This window comes from Phycodurus eques, chromosome 2 (genome assembly GCF_024500275.1).
Source record: "Phycodurus eques isolate BA_2022a chromosome 2, UOR_Pequ_1.1, whole genome shotgun sequence".
Taxonomy (NCBI): domain Eukaryota; kingdom Metazoa; phylum Chordata; class Actinopteri; order Syngnathiformes; family Syngnathidae; genus Phycodurus; species Phycodurus eques.
In genome coordinates this window covers 41,472,970-41,489,021 of record NC_084526.1, presented here as the reverse complement: position 1 = coordinate 41,489,021, position 16,052 = coordinate 41,472,970, and the positions used below count along the sequence as shown (strand labels likewise).

The following is a 16,052-nucleotide window of genomic DNA, read 5'->3' as shown; positions in this document are numbered from 1 at the left end:
GCGCTGGAGTGAATGTTCCGCCCTGACGCGGCCCCACTTCTCGCCATTTTCCCACCGGATGACAGCGAGGACGACGACGGGCCAGCATGTTTTCGCACGACGCCCCTGAAGGTGAGCCCGAACATTGCAGCCATCTCCGGTACGCTCGGAGCACAAAAAAGGGAACCTCGTGATTTGGGAAAGAAGAACTTAATGGCATGCGGAATTTTGAATGAGTGACAATCTTTAAAAGTCTTTAAAATGATATGCACACTTAGAAAGCATCAAAATGTGGACGTTGTTCTGTTCCATTTTTTGCTCAGGTAATTCCTCGAAAGCGGATGTGAAGTGAGAGAGCTAAACTGTCGTTAAAGGAGCAGAAATGTACTAGGACTCTATGTCGCCCAGAAACAATTCCGCACTCGTACAATGACTCGGCACCACTCGTAGTTGTGTCTCACTAGTCACTAGTGTTTTATCCACGAGTGGCGCCTACTAGTATACCATTACACCTTACTAGTAAACAACTGTTCCGCACTAGTAACACCACTAAAGCCGACTAGTAAGCATCTGTCTACTACTACTAATAGCTTTCGGGACCATACTAGTAGCACCAATTGTCCACGGACTACTCATTAGAACAACTGTCTGACATTTCCGCACACTAGTAGGACAATCTTACATGTTACTAGTGAAGAAAAAACGGGCACTTCTTGACATCTGCATGCAATTAGTTAGAAATGTATAATGTCAATAATAGTACTAGTAGCACACAGTTGTCAACCAGTGAACAGTTTTGGATTAGCACATGAGGTGGTTTTGGATTAGATTTTGAGGTCAACAATATCAAAGATAGCCATTTTTCAATATCAAGAATATCAAACTCTTGGTATTATTTACGGCTATAATTGACTACAATTGTTATGACTCAGATAAAAAAAAAAAAAAAAAAGATCTCACTTCAACAAACATTTCTCAGTAATCTTGGTATTAAATAAATGCTCAAACGGCTTCGATATCCTCGATCTGGAGCAAAGGTGCACGTAATGGTACGCTCGCTAAACTCATCAGTAAGGGTACACGTTGGCAATTACAGGTTAGTCACGAGCGGCATATTGAGGATATGAACTAAGTGCTTTGCCTGCGGAGTGCGATTAGTACGGTGGGGCGGAGCGGGTTGGATTGTGGGCTGACGGATGGATGGGACCCCCCCCCAGATAGCTCGACTGGGGCGCGGTGCTGAACGCAGAGATTCCTGCCAGTGGAGAAAGGCATTGATATTTGCCCCGCAGGTGTTAACACTTCCAACACCTCCCAGCCCCGGCGTCCTCTCCTCATTGGCGGGGCTGCTTTTTTTTCCCCCAAAGGAAGTTAAAAGTAAACGCTGACAAATGTCTGGCGAGACGATGATTCATATTCAGGTCGCTGGTGTTGTTAATAATTGATCTCCTGTTTTGCGCCTTAGCAATAAGGCAAGAAAGGCGTTATTTACAAACGGCGCGGCTCGCCGGCCTTTTGTCAAAGTTCACCGCTCCTACGACCGAACACTTGCGCTTCGCATACTCTACGCTACGCGGCACCACCGCGACTTTAAATAGCCGATTCTCAATCTAAAGTGAGCCTCATCAACAACTTTGTCAAGGAATTTTCATACATGCGCTCTTCTGTGGGACGGAATTAGACCGTGAAGGTGTTCCTAATGTCTCTGGTGAGTGTATGGGCAGATACCATGAAAGATTATTTTAGTACATTATTACATTCTAGAAAGATTTATTGTTGATTAGTGTATCTTTGTTCAGTTATCGGTGGGCAAACGCAATGTTGAGTAGAACCGCCACTGTTGGTAGTTTGAATGAAAACTGTTTGTTTTTCCTCTGGCCTTCACTCCATTCCCACTCCAAATGCGCCAACGATTTCGTTTTTCGACCCTCTTCCCGAATCAAGTCTGCGCGTGCGCAGCGGGACCGCTCGCTCGAAACCGCCATGTTGGATGAAGCATTTCGATATGTTTTTTGACCGTGGGAATTAAGACGAAAACAAGAACAATTTCTTGAACTCAAAGTCGACTGGACCCCTTCAAATCTCTGGGACTGCCTGTGCTTACCTAGTGGTAAGTTCACCCCCTGGTGCATGGTGCACGATATCATTATTTATAAAATTAGGAATGTAAAACCAATTATGTATTTATTTACTGTATATGTAATTATATGTAGATGGGACTAAAACATGTCTACTTGGTTTCTGTTCATTTCTTTTCAATTTGGAAGAAACCCTGAACAGAAAAATTGCATTTTTATTCTTCCCTTATGAAATCACAAGCATTTCCCTTCCACCAAACCCCTTCCTAATATGTATTGGAAAAGTTGTTTCCTACAAAAAATAAATAAAATGTGGTTGTCACTATTTCCCGTGACTTCTGAATGCAATGCAAATGCAATCTCTTGCAAGCGAAATTGTGCATAAATAACGATCTAATGAGATGATACGTGATTATTTTCATTCATAATGGCCCTCTGAGGGAATGTGGCCCTCGGCAAAAACAATTTTGTTTTAAAAATGACATCGCCATCCCTGCTCTAGTGTGCGTGCGCGTGAGTCAGACTTTTTTTTAATTTATTTATTTCTTTTTTTTCGTCAGTGTGCAAGTTAAGTGTGACTTTTTCTGAAGCTTCCTCAATACGAATGAAGCGGACGTACAAGTTGAGGAGTTAGTGGTCTGCGGACGTGAACATAAAAGGAAGCCCAGGTGAGGCCGTGACTCACCTCTTTTTCCTCCTCCTCTTTCTCCTCCTCCTCCTCTTTTCCCAGGTAAAAGTGCACGGCGGCGCGTCTCCCCCGCTCCGCCTTCGTTGGAGAAGCGCAGAAGGCACAAAGCTGGCCTCGCACGCCTCGCACGCGTGTAAATATGAGACAAGTTGAAGTCACGTCACGGACTAACTAAATGGGGCTTCTCCTACTGGGCCTGATTCTCCGCTACTGGATCACCACTGTGGAGGGTGAGCACAACGTGTGTGTACATGTATATTCATGTGTGTATTGTGTGTGTAAAGTGTAAACAAAGAGTGCAAGTGGCACTAGATAACAATGATCCTTATATGGGGTCTAGCCCCTCATACGGCCTACTTTTGTTGTTGTTGTTTTGGTATCAGCAATATAGCAATATACGATGTAAGCGCATCAAAACGCAATTGAATTTATTGAAGCAGAGCTTTTTAAGTGTTCGCTGTTCCCGCGCTTTCAAGACACAGGAGACTCTCGTATAAACATCACTTTGAGGAACTGACAAGACTCTCAAGGGTTATAAGAGGCACGGCGTGCTTGCTTCAAGCTGTTTGTTTGTCGCTTCCAGTTGAATTGACGCAGGCACTCGAAGCTCAGGGGGAAAAAAACAACTTAGTCACCGCTTAATTACATTTGGAAAAAAGTAGACAACTTGAATAAGCGCGAATAACGTAACACACACAGTTTTTGCCTTGTCCCAATATACAGCAATTACACTTAGATCAGTGTATTTCTTTGAATCCTTTTATCGTAATGTTGACATATAAAATGCAGTGCAATAATTCCTTAATGTAAACACGTAACAAGAAAATGCTTGCTAATGAGTAATTGGGATTTCAATTCATTTCAAAATATGAGTCAACTGAGTTATAGGCTTGGTCACGGAACAAATGAAACTTGTAAGTCAAGGTACCACCGCTGCATTACATACTGGATGAATTGTCAACGGGAATCTTTGATTCTTGTGGCTGGGCAGTGTCGCCGATTCAGTACATCTTGTCGGAAGTGATTACATTTTGTGCGCGCGCGCGTGTGTGTAATGCAGGTTCATGTTCAGCTAGTAGCGCTGTGACTTGTGATGCGTGTCTCCAACTTGGCCCACACTGTGCCTGGTGTACACAGGAGGTAGGCAGCAGCATCCTAAACCGCACAACAATTGTTTTTTTTTTTTTTTTTTGCAGCAGCAGCAGCAGCAGCAGCATTACATGATCTCAAAATTCTTCTTTTCTCAGAATTTCACAAACTGGTTGTCAGTCAGTGAAAGATGTAACACGCCAGAACGCTTGCTGGACAAAGGATGTGCAGAGAGCCTGTTGGAGTTTCCCGTTTCCGAGGGAGAAATCCTCCGGGATCAACCGCTTGGGAAGAAGAGCGGCAACATGAACCTCACTCAGATCTCGCCGCAGAAAATGGCACTCAAGCTGCGACCTGGTATGCAATTTTCATGTTCAGGGATCGCTCTTCCTTAGCTCTCGATGGAGCGTATTGGTTTTATTTTGGACAGGCAGTCAGGTGACTTTCCAGGTGAAAATCCAGCACACTGAAGACTACCCTGTGGACCTCTACTACCTGATGGACTTGTCCGCATCCATGATCGATGATCTGAACACGATCAAGGACCTTGGCTCCACCCTATCCAAGGAAATGGCCAACCGCACCAGTAAATTTCATATGGGCTTTGGTTCTTTTGTGGAAAAACCCGTTCTGCCCTTCATCAAGATCACAGAAGAAGAGCTCGCCAACCCTTGCAGGTAGGACATGGGCGGCCAGTTCTACTTTCCTGCCTTTTAACATCGCCGCTCTGCTAGCGTTAAAATCACAAATCCTATTTAGAAGGCCCTGGATGAGATTTCTCCATGAAAGTGGTCATTCCAGGTGGCAAAAGCTTTCATCGACGGCACCGTGAGTCAACATGTCATCTGACCAAGGCAAAAACGGGTTAATCGTTTGAATGATGATTTTGGATTTCCTTTGAACGTCAAGTTGAAAAGAGGGTGAGACAGGAGGTAAATTGTTCGGAACGCGGACAGAACGCCGGCCTTAATTTACATATCGATGTGATGGAAATTCAGACACGGGGGACTGGCTAATTCATTGATTATTATTTTTTTTTGTTCCTCGGATTAATGGCACAGACTTGCTCTTTTGACGCTGAAATGCATAGCACGCTTTCATCTACTAGCAGGCTAGCCATTACGATTGGTTAAATGACTCAAAGACAACAAATATTTGATGCATGCCTTTGCGAAAAGGACTGCCACAAACACGACGATGGAGGTTCGGTTTTCTGTCTGCGTCTTTGGAAATGGCTACTACGTTACCAGACAGTCTTGCCATCTTCTCTGTACAACTATTTACGACATCCACTGGTTCGTTTAGATTTTTTTTAAGGAAATCGATAAAAAAAAACCGAAACATTCAAGACTTTAGCAATCTTTTTTTCTTTTTTGTAGCTGTGGTCTGTCCTGTAAATTGCCTTAAGATTCAGGACTTGCGCTTCTCTGCTTTGTGTCTTGAAACTCCTCTAGCCAAAGTCTCAGCGATAACTAGTTTCTCCCTGGGACCTCATAGCCCCCCAAAAGGTTTGTAGAGAACATAATTAAGAGCGAATGTAATTGAGAAGCTTTTTTTGTGTGTATGTGTTACAGCAGCGTCGGTGTGACCTGCTTACCGACGTTCGGCTACAAGCACGTCTTGTCCCTGACAAGCAACACGGACAAGTTCAACGAGATGGTCTCGATGCAGCACGTGTCTGCAAACATTGACCTCCCGGAGTGCGGCTTCGACGCCGTCATGCAGGCAGCTGTTTGCGGGGTAAGGTTGACATTTCAAGACGAGGTGTACGATTCAGGATCTCAAAAAGTGAGCAAGACCAACGATGTTCTCCTGACAGGGCAGGATAGGTTGGAGGAATGATTCCATGCGTTTGCTGGTGTTTGTCAGTGATGCTGACTCACATTTTGGGATGGACAGTAAAATGGCCGGCATCGTCATTCCCAACGACGGCCAGTGTCACCTGGACGAGAGTAACGAATACTCCATGTCCACGGAGCAGGTCTTCAGCCTTTTCATCTTCATTTTATTCATGCGAACCCTCCACAGTAATCACCCCTGCTCATCATGCTGTGCATTTTTCTCTCCAGGAGTATCCAACCCTGGGCCAGCTGATTGACAAAGTAGTGGAAAACAATATCTTATTGATCTTTGCCGTGACAGAAAATCAGAAGCAAAACTATGAAGTAAGCTATTCCTTGTAAAAAAAAAAGATACACATTATCGTAATACGGTGAATCCGCGTTCATCGCAGGGGGAGGGGGGGGGGGGGGGTACATTCCAGACACATCCCTCATCTCCAAATCCATCACTTTTCGGGAAAACAAACCACAAAAAGGAGCAAATGTTTGTTGAGCCATTCGTGATGCATTGTCAAAGAGAGCAAACCATTTACAACACTTTGGATTGGTCAAAAATATGGCTTTGTGAAACAATATGAAATTGACCAAATTTGGACATGGCAGGTTTCCCACCTGACAGTGACGAGATGAAAAAAATGTTTTTTACTCCTGGAAACTAGCACTGATGTTACGGTCATTATAATCGTTCATACAATTGCTACTTTAACACGCAACACATCGAAACAACACATACAAAGAGAATCTACCCATAAATTAGTGCTTAAAACTCCAATGTATAACGGGGAGGCGAAAGATGAACCGCGATTGGTTCACTGTACCGAAGATCGGACTGTACCAGCTTAGATATGTATTCATGCTTTTGGTGCTCCCCCCCCCCCCCCTCCCCACTTTCGTAGAACTATGCAAATCTCATACCTGGTGCCACCGTAGGAGTCGTGGCCACAGATTCTCGCAACATCCTGGAACTGATTTTAACGGCGTACAAAGTGAGTAAGTGTGGGAGGTAAAAGTTGTTTGTGGTTGGGAGAACTTTCCCAGTCCCTCTTTTATTTATTTTGTTCTCCCATTACGCTTCCTTACACCGACCGGGAATGTGCGTCGGCATGTTTAACTGCAAGTCTTGTCTTGTCCCGGCTGTTTGATCCGAACGTGTCTTACTCATTTTTCTCGGCCACTTGTGCTTCCTTGTTGCGCCTTTGTGTAAACCCGGCTCACGGTGGTGAGTTTCCCACCAGTTAGTGACAGTTATGTGATTTGTCAACAATTCCGGCCTGTCTACTAACTTCAATGTGACCAAGAGATGGGGACTCGCTTATCTTAGCGGTTAACGAATCCAAATACATCGTGGAAAGCAGTCTGAACAATATATAGTAGAATATACGACTAGACATTTTTCCCACTTCTGGCTTTCACTACTGTATGACATTTCGGCACACGACTTGGACAACTGGCATTCTAGTAGAACTACATGTGACTAGTGAGTTAAAAAATGCGCTGCTGGGCATCCGCATGCTATTAGTACGACTAGTGAAGCATTGGATGTTAACGAGGTGGATTTTATAATGTCACTAGTAGTGCTAGTAGCACATAATTGTCGAGTATAACACAGTTTTGCCTTCCAATATTCCACAGTTGTTGAATTGCACACAAGTAAGCACTAAAAAAGGTTACTAAAAAGATACTGTCGTTCTATTGGTGCACCATAGTAATTATACTTTTACGTTTACGAGTGAGGGACAAAGTGCATACTAATGCACGGACCTCAAGCCGAATAGCAAGAATATTGAATACATGCTCAAACGACTTTCCATTAAAAAAAAAAAATGGATTGTATGTAATAAATGTTTTCACCTTTGTCTAACTAAGGAACACAGAAAACATCGTAGGCATTCAAGTAACTCAATGTCAAAGACTCGAAGCACTCAGACAGTTTGTCACACGGTTCATTTGTCAAACCACGCCTTTCCTCAAACTGTGATGAGCCATCAGTCTTCCCTCAGGTTAGTTTTACAACCCAGCACACCTGGGATGATGACTCACCCTAATAGGGAGAAAAAGACAGGAGGCTTTGCACGTTACTGGTGACCACAAAGTGAAATTGACCTTAAAATACCTGGAACGTCTGCTTAATGATGACAGTTGAGTGTGGTGATTTCATGTTTCGTGGACAAAGAAGTTGTGTTTTTATCGGTTTTGCAGGAGCTCCGATCAGAGATTGAACTGGAGGTCCTTGGAGACACAGAAGAGCTACGGATGTCCTTTGCTGCTATTTGTCCAAACGGTACAGTCCTTCCGGACCTCAAACGGTGTTCTAACGTCAAACCTGGAGAGACGGTCAGTTGTATTCACATTCAATTACTTGTGTCCAGAAGTCAGCACCGCATACAGTGCCATGAAAACGTATTTGCCCCCTTCTCAACTACTCTCAGCTACCTGACCATGTGTGAAAAATGTATTTCCGTCTTGTTAAATCATGAATTAACTGTGACTAATACATTTTTTTGGAAAGCTTAATTCATTTTCACTGACCACACCGAAGCCCGACTAACTCCAGACCTGTTCAATCAAGAAATCACTTAAATAGAACCTGTCTGACAAAATGAAGTTGGCCAAAATATCTCAGAAAGCCACGAACCAAAGAAATTCAAAAACAGATGAGAAATAAATTGCGATCAATCGGTCTGGAAAGGCAAAGCCATTTGTACAGCTCTAGGACTCCAGTGAACCACGGTGAGACCCATTATCCACAAATGGAGAAAACATGGAATAGTGGCGAACAAAAATCACCCCAAGAGCACAGTGACGGCTCATCCAGGACGTCACAAAGGAACCCAGAGCAAAATCTAAAGAACTGCAGGCCTCCCTTGCTTCAGCTGTCAGTGTTCATGTCTCAACAATATAAGGAAGCGACAGGCAAAAACGGCATCCATGGCAGAGTTCCAGGGGGAAAAAAACCCCACTCCTGACCGAAATGAACATAAAGGCTAATTTACTTTTGCAAAAAAAAAAAAAAAAAAAAAGATCTGAATGATTCCCAAGACTTTTGGGAGAATATTCAAAAGACTGACGAGATGAAAGTTGAACTTTTTGGAAGTTGTGTGTATCTAATGTAAAAGAGAATTTCAAAAAATGAACAGCATACCCACAGTCAAACACGGTGGTGCAAGTGCAACGGTCTGGGGCTGTTTTCCTCCTTCAGGACCTGGACGACATGAGATTAATAGTTCCATGAATTCTGCTCTTTACTAGAACAGCCTAGAGGAGAATGTTCAGCCATCAGTTTGTGACTTCAAGCTGAAGCGCACTTGTGTTCTGCAGTAGGACAACGCTCCAAAACACACCAGCAAGTCAACCTCTGAATGGCTTAAAAAATAACTAAATGAAGGATTTGGAGTGGCCTAGTCAAACTCCAGACTTGAATCTGATGGAAATACTGCGGCATGACCTTGAAAAGGCCGTTCATGCTCAAAAACCCTCTAGTGTTGCTGAATTAAACCAATTCTGCAAGGAAGGAGGGGGCCAAAATATCTCCACGGAGACGTGAATGACTCATTGCCAGTTCTAGAAAACGCTTGATTTCAGTTGTTGCTGCTGAGGGTGGCCCAACCAGTGAATAGGGTTCGGGGCCACTACTTTTCCACACAGGGCCGGGTAGCTTGCTTGCATTTGTTTGATGATCTTAAACATTACATTGGCTGTCTGGCTGTACTTTTTGTAACAACCAGAATGTGCTCTCATGATCCATATCCTCTCCACCCGTAGGTGCTGTTCAACGTGTCCGTCGAGCTTCCGGGATGCCTGTCGGGACACAGACGCTTCTCCTTGAAGCCAGTGGGTCTGCAGGACACTTTGGACATAGAATTGGAGTCGATATGTTCCTGCGAGTGCCTGCGGCCTCCCGAAGCCGACAACAGCAGCAGCCGGTGCGCGGAGGGCCAGGGGACGTCCCACTGCGGCGTGTGCGTGTGTCAGCCGGGCTTCTCGGGAACGGAGTGCGAATGCAATGAGGAAAGCGCATTGTTGAGTAACTGCGCCACAAACAACGAGAGCGACGTATGCAGCGGTCAGGGGCAATGCTACTGCGGGCAGTGTGCGTGCGACACATCCAGCTTTGGTCACATCTACGGAGCGTACTGCGAGTGTGACGACTACTCGTGCGTTCGCTTCCGCGGGGAGCTCTGTGGAGGTGAGCAATTGCATTTCCGCCGGTTCATCCAATGGCTCATTTATGACTTTCTGCGGCGAGGCCTTTTCACTTTGGCGTGCTTGTGTTTTAGGCCACGGAGAGTGTGACTGCGGAGAGTGCCGCTGTCAAAGCGGTTGGACGGGGGAGTACTGTAACTGTAGCAGCGGCAGTGAGGCGTGCCTTTCTCAAGATGGAGTCCTGTGCAGCGGCCGGGGCAAGTGCGAGTGTGGCCAGTGTGTCTGCTTGGTACCGGGAGCATCGGGCGACTTGTGTGAGAGGTGCCCCACGTGTGGCGATGCCTGTTCTATAGCAAGGTGGGAACACACACATCCTGAGAAGTCAAGTATTGGGTCAAATAGGACATCACATTGTTTCAAACTACTTTTTTTTTTTTTTTTCTGAAACAGTACTCTTAACTAATAGTAAAAGTATTAACTATCCATTTCTTAATGTCAGACAGGATCCAATCTGTGTTTCATAATTTGATATAGACAACTATCACGAGGCATTTCTTGGCCCGAGTGAAAATTGACCTGGAACATACTATGTGTGCCTCGAAAATGCGTTTTAAATGTGTAAGAAAATGCGTATCCTTACACCACACAATCACTTTGATCTGCATTGTCTCCTGCGTAGCATATCAGGTTCTGGTTCCCTTGTTCACATGTGTCTGCATCCTGCAGGTGACATCAAAAGGCAACTCATGTCCTCAACACTGAACTGAAGGATTTCCTTTCGCTATTGCAAAGCAGCTGTTGCCTCTCGTGCCATTTGATAGCTTAGTTAAAGGGGAGAGGGATGGCCTTGGGAAAACTGATTGTTTTTTTTTGGGGGGGGGGGGGATACTTTAATGCCCTTGACTGAAGCTTCTTTAGACACTTACAGTATGTGGGATCTCCTATTTTCACAACAGGACATGTGTAGAGTGTCATCTCCGAGCAAAAGAGGATGCCGAGCTGTGTGAGCAAAACTGCAGTCTCCCCAAGATTTACATCAACACGACAGCAGGTACTAGTAGGGTCCAGGAGGCTACTAGTGCATGACACATGCCTACTAGTTGGGCCGAGTAGTGTTATTTCTGCAGCAAATTAGCTTACTAGGAAGGCTTAATTGCATACCAGTAAGCCAAAAGTGGCGCTAGTAGTGCAAAAGTGTTACCAGTAAGACAGTTGTTATAGTGGTGCATCGAATTGTTTTAAGAGTGAGGACAAAGAGCGTACCTTAAACTGGAGATCAAAGACATCCAACAGCTTTCCACAAACTTGAGCTAAAGGCAAAAAACACTTTTGAGCTGTCAAGACCCGGGATTGAACAAGGGGCCTTACGCAGAGGTGGTCATGAACGCGCCACTCCCCTCGTTTTAATGCAACATACTTTTTACTTTATGTCAATGATTGCTCATTTATCAATTGCATGCACAAATATCTGTTCGTTTCAACTTCGACTTCCGCATCGGCCGCTGTTGCCCGTAACCAATAGTGACGTTTGACTCAAGTTCACCAAACAAACGGCACGAGGCAGTCACATGACTGGACACAAAGTCGTCTATCGGGCTTGCCAAAGTGACTCATATTGAGGCGTGACTCGTGTTTACATTTCAGTCTACGAAAAACAACAGCTTTATCATGCATTGTAGTCTGTGTCTACCCAAACGGATGTTTCACCCCACTTTTAACTTGAGAAAACACTGTGTGCTAATTTACACGTTTATGTTGTTGTTTTGGCTTTGCGTATAGCAAAATATGCCCTATTTTATGGAAATAAGTAACTGTAAAACATGCATCTTTTATAATTGGACTTATAGTTCAATTTAATGTTGTTCCGACTGTATTACATCCATCCATCCATTTTAATGTAACCATTATAAAAGTACTCTTTTTTTAAATGTTCCCATATTCAATCACAGTGTTATGCTACAATGGCTTACAATAATATGAAATATACCTTTTAGAACGAAAATGTCTGACTCATTTTTGATGAACCCGTAGGCCTACTGGCTACTGTATTGGAATGTCGGCCATGATGGTGGTACTTGGTTGCGCAACGTTCGAGAAGCACTACTCTATTTGATTGCGAGCCGTGTCCTTTGCGACGGTGTCGGACAACGGCGGCCATATTCTTGACCTCGTCGTACCGGCCCAGCAATTGCGGCGCATGTGAACAGCCGCCGAAGCGTGGCGACCTTTAAAGGAGAGATTATTTCAAACACGCTATACTTGTGCAAGCTGAGAGCGATATCTGATCATCAATGCGGATTTCTCAGGCTTCAGATGCGAAAGACAATCGGGCCGACTCCACGCTGGCACACACACACACACACGCACACGCACACACACACAGATTGTCGTCTTTGATATGGAAATCACACCGACAGCACAAGAGAGGCGAGGATATCCGTTTACATTCTCGCCAGATTGTTGAGAGGGAAGATGATATACAATTCATTGATGGGCTCATTATATATGTTCCAATTTGCTTTCAGAAGTGGACAAGAGCGCCTCGACGCGATGCACAATGTTGTCGGAAAATGAGTGCTGGATCTCGTTCGGTGTGCTCGGCGGGGACTCGACGACAGTCTACAATCTGCGCATGTACGGTAAGTCTGGCAACAAAGTAGACGCAATCTGTAGATGGATAGATTTAAAAAAAAAAAAAAGCAATTACATAATTGCATCATCATCATTTCAAGAATGAAACAGTTTATGCCACATTTTGTGCTTCAATTGAATGGACATCGTGCTGCTCCCTCGGGTGTGTAAGCCCAGGCCACCTAGTACAGTGCGGACATACGGATTTAAACGGCGACGGACGCAGCTAAAATCCGTAAGCCACAATAATATTAGCCGTTCTTTGCATCGGTGTCGTTCTTTGTGAGTATTATTATATTGCTATTATATTACATCTACTGGTGTTGCTTCACCGCCATCGTAGCTCCGCCCCCCGGACATTGAAGTTTGACCTTGCATTCTGTCCCCAGGTTGTCCCGAACCGCCCAACATCCCCATGATCATCCTGGGGGTCTCACTTTCCATTGTGTGCATCGGACTGATCCTGCTGGCTGTTTGGAAAGTGCTGGTCTCAGTTCACGACCGTAAAGAGGTGGCCAAGTTTGAGGCTGAGATGGCAAAGGCCAAATGGCAGTCGGTGAGATTCTGGACTACAGCAAAAAAAAAAAAAAAAAAAAAAAACATTTTTTCCCCCAGCGAAGAAGTTCAATCTTCGTCTTGTTCGTTTGATCCCATTATTTGTGCTCTCTGTGTTTTTTGTGCTTCGACTCAGGGGACCAACCCGCTGTTCAGAAGCTCGACGTCTACATTTAAAAATGTTACGTACAAGAACAGAGAACGGGACAAGATGGATCACTACTGACGATGAGCTGGAGGCGACGCCGACCGGCATCTGAGTGCACTTCGCGTGAGCGTACAGTATGTGCGTGTGTGCGTGTGTTACAATGGGAATGAGATATTTCTATGCTTTTTTTTTTTTTTTTTTTTGTACGACTGCACGAAGCTCTGGATTTGGTTCAGAGACGTGAGACGCAGAATACCGCCGAGCCTGTGAACAGACATGAGTGTGCGTCGCAACATGTGCTGCTGTTTCACTGCAGTTTGCCTGCAGGTGCAAATGCACACGGAGCTCAGCCGTCGTCTGTTGTCGTCGACACGGCAACGCGCAGCTGAGAGAGAGAACGCCGAACATGTTTGAGTGGTCGACTACTGAAAAAAAAAAAAAAAAAGAAAGGTCGTCGTGTTCATCCAATGAATGTAAACGTCAACTTTATGATTTTCAATGTTTTTCGCTTATTGTAAATTAAGGCTGAGCCTTCAGTGTTGATAATAAAATGCAATGGTGTGGCCCAAGGTTTGTTATTTTTTCATTTATGTTTTAAAATTTCTATCTACAACACACAGAAAAAAAAACAAATATAAGTCAATATTTTATGATTGTGCCGTGTATCTTTCTATGGGACAACACTGGAGAAATAAACACCAAAAAAAAAAAAACGCGCCATGCAAATGCAATGAGTGCACAGCTGGCGTAACAGTGCAAATGAAATGTCCGCACACTGCTGGCAACAAAGGTGAGTACACCCCTGAGAGAAACTGTCCAGCTTGTACTATCTATCTATCTATCTATCTATCTATCTATCTATCTATCTATCTATCTATCTATCTATCTATCTATCTATCTATCTATCTATCTATCTATCTATCTATCTATCTATCTGTATCATTCATCCATCCACACATTTCCCATCCATTCCATTCTTTTCTCCAGCGTCCTCCGTCAGAGGTGACGTTGCAGCCCCCCCACCTAAACTCTAGAAAGTCTTCTGCTGAACTTCTAGTGCGAGTGAGTGAGTGAGTGAGTCGGGGGAGGGGGGGGAACGACGACGACGACGACGACGACGAGCGAACAACCAGTTGCTGACTTCCAGAACTGGATTCTCGGAATGTTTAGACATATTGGACCTTGCAACCCGCCGTCGAAATGTTGTTGCGCTGCATGGACGTGGACGTGGTGGCGGCTATTTGGGTAACTTTGTTGTTGCTGAAAACTTGTACGTGTTCCGCCCAGGAGGAGGACGTCGACGGCGAGGTTTTGGAGCACGACGAAATGAGCGAGTTTTACAGTAAGTTACATTGCTGGTAGTGCAAAAAAAAAAAAAAAAAAAAAAAATCCAAAACAAATCAAGCAGCCATTGGTGTCGTAGATATGTAAAAAGTGGAGAAGAAAGTGTGCAGCGGGTCGGGATGTTGACATCTGATACAGAGTACGCACACTCTGTACTTGAGTGGAAGTACACACAGGCTCCTTGTGTTAAAAAAACAAAAAAACAAACCAAAAAAACTTGTAAAACTAGAATTACTGATTCATCTCCTCTATTTAGTACTAGTTAAAAAAAAAAAAAGGCAGTCAAAAAGTACTGCACTTTTATTGCATTTTTTTCCACTACTTTTTACCGGTGTGCATTTTGAAACTGTTGAACCGTTAAGGTGTATTTTAATGTTTGGAGCGTATATTGTTGAGAGCTGGCAAAAGTACTCACATTTATATACTTACTAGGTCAAATGGAGATGGGACTATACTTTTATTTCATAACCTCACGAGAGCTGCTTTATTTGAAAAAGTTGCTTAAATCTATTTTAAACTGAAACTCCTTAAAATCCTAGCGCGATAGAATGTACATTCACACAACATATGTTTACGTTTTATGGTCATTTTTCAGAGGGAGCAAAAGCACTCACACTTTGTACTTAAGTCGAAGCACATATACCGTACCAAAAAAAAAATACCCCTGTTAAAAATAGAACTACTGATTCATTCAAGTACATTTTCTTCATAAACTACTTCTATTGAATTGTTTTATTATGGATTGTTTATTATTATTATTCACAAATTTAAAAAAAAGTCCAGACAAATGTACTGTACCTAATTACAAATGTCCATTTTTTTTTTTGACTGTCAATTGTTTACAACCCCGATAATTTAGCACAACCCAGTGTCTCCTCCGTGCATCTCTGTAGGAAAGGGTCTTTTCGCCTTGGAGAGCACCCTGCTCCAGCGCTGCGTCACAGTGGAACGATCCGACCTCGTGCTCCGAGACTGTCGTCGTCCCACCCGCCGCATGCTGTGGAAGTGGGTCTCCCACCATCGCCTCTTCAACTTGGGCACCGACACGTGCCTGGGCCTCAACATGTCCGACGCCACGCGGCCCCTGGGAACCTTTCGGTGCGACACGGACCTTCCCGTACTGTGGTGGCGCTGCAGAGGGAACATGCTGTACGGGGCATCCCGGTGGAAGGTGTCCGTGGCTGGAAATTTGGTGGTGGTGAAGAGAAACTCTTATCACGAGTGGAAACGGTTCAACACGCCGAGAGAGGGGCCCTGCTCAAATCCATATGAAGGTGAAAACCCCCCACCAAAAAAGAGAACCAGTGAGCGCAAATGAGCCCCTTGTCGTTGAGTTGATTTCATACTGTGTCTTTGCAGATATCCACACTTTATTGGGCAACGCACACGGCATGCCCTGTGCGTTGCCCTTCAAGTACAACAACAAATGGTACTCGGAGTGCACCACTGAGGGCCGCGAAGATCATCTTCCGTGGTGCTCGACCACCACCAGATATGATGAGGCAGAAAAGTGGGGTTTCTGTCCCGTGCATGGTAAATGCTCTCACCCGCACCTT

The 16,052-nt window shown here is 44.4% G+C and overlaps 2 protein-coding genes across 5 annotated transcripts in view; both read left to right on the top strand.

The window, feature by feature from the left end:
• Positions 1-13,712, top strand: itgb6 (integrin, beta 6). 3 transcript variants are annotated; one of them, XM_061670751.1, is made up of 16 exons: positions 4-111; positions 2,788-2,975; positions 3,806-3,885; positions 3,993-4,191; positions 4,265-4,511; positions 5,412-5,574; positions 5,654-5,815; positions 5,904-5,999; positions 6,572-6,661; positions 7,875-8,009; positions 9,438-9,861; positions 9,953-10,175; positions 10,775-10,869; positions 12,344-12,457; positions 12,839-13,005; positions 13,141-13,712. In XM_061670751.1, exons 2-16 carry the CDS (start codon positions 2,921-2,923, stop codon positions 13,228-13,230), a joined length of 2,340 nt encoding a protein of 779 aa, XP_061526735.1. In that variant the 5' UTR covers positions 4-111; positions 2,788-2,920; the 3' UTR covers positions 13,231-13,712. The 3 variants fall into 3 exon arrangements, 2 of the variants coding, with proteins under 2 accessions (XP_061526735.1, XP_061526734.1); XM_061670750.1 differs by having other exon boundaries at positions 5-111; positions 5,409-5,574; XR_009768189.1 differs by lacking the exons at positions 10,775-10,869; positions 13,141-13,712 and having other exon boundaries at positions 1-111; positions 5,409-5,574; positions 12,839-12,929.
• Positions 13,713-14,198: 486 nt separating this feature from the next.
• The window catches only part of pla2r1 (phospholipase A2 receptor 1), a 30,269-nt gene continuing 28,415 nt past the window's right edge, over positions 14,199-16,052 (top strand). For both annotated transcript variants that reach the window (XR_009768188.1, XM_061670749.1), the window contains exons 1-3: positions 14,199-14,494; positions 15,390-15,770; positions 15,856-16,029. Coding sequence is in view for 1 of the 2 variants with exons in the window: in XM_061670749.1 (XP_061526733.1) it covers positions 14,353-14,494; positions 15,390-15,770; positions 15,856-16,029 (697 nt within the window). In the remaining variant the exon portion in view is untranslated. The remainder of the gene's footprint in view (positions 14,495-15,389; positions 15,771-15,855; positions 16,030-16,052) is intronic.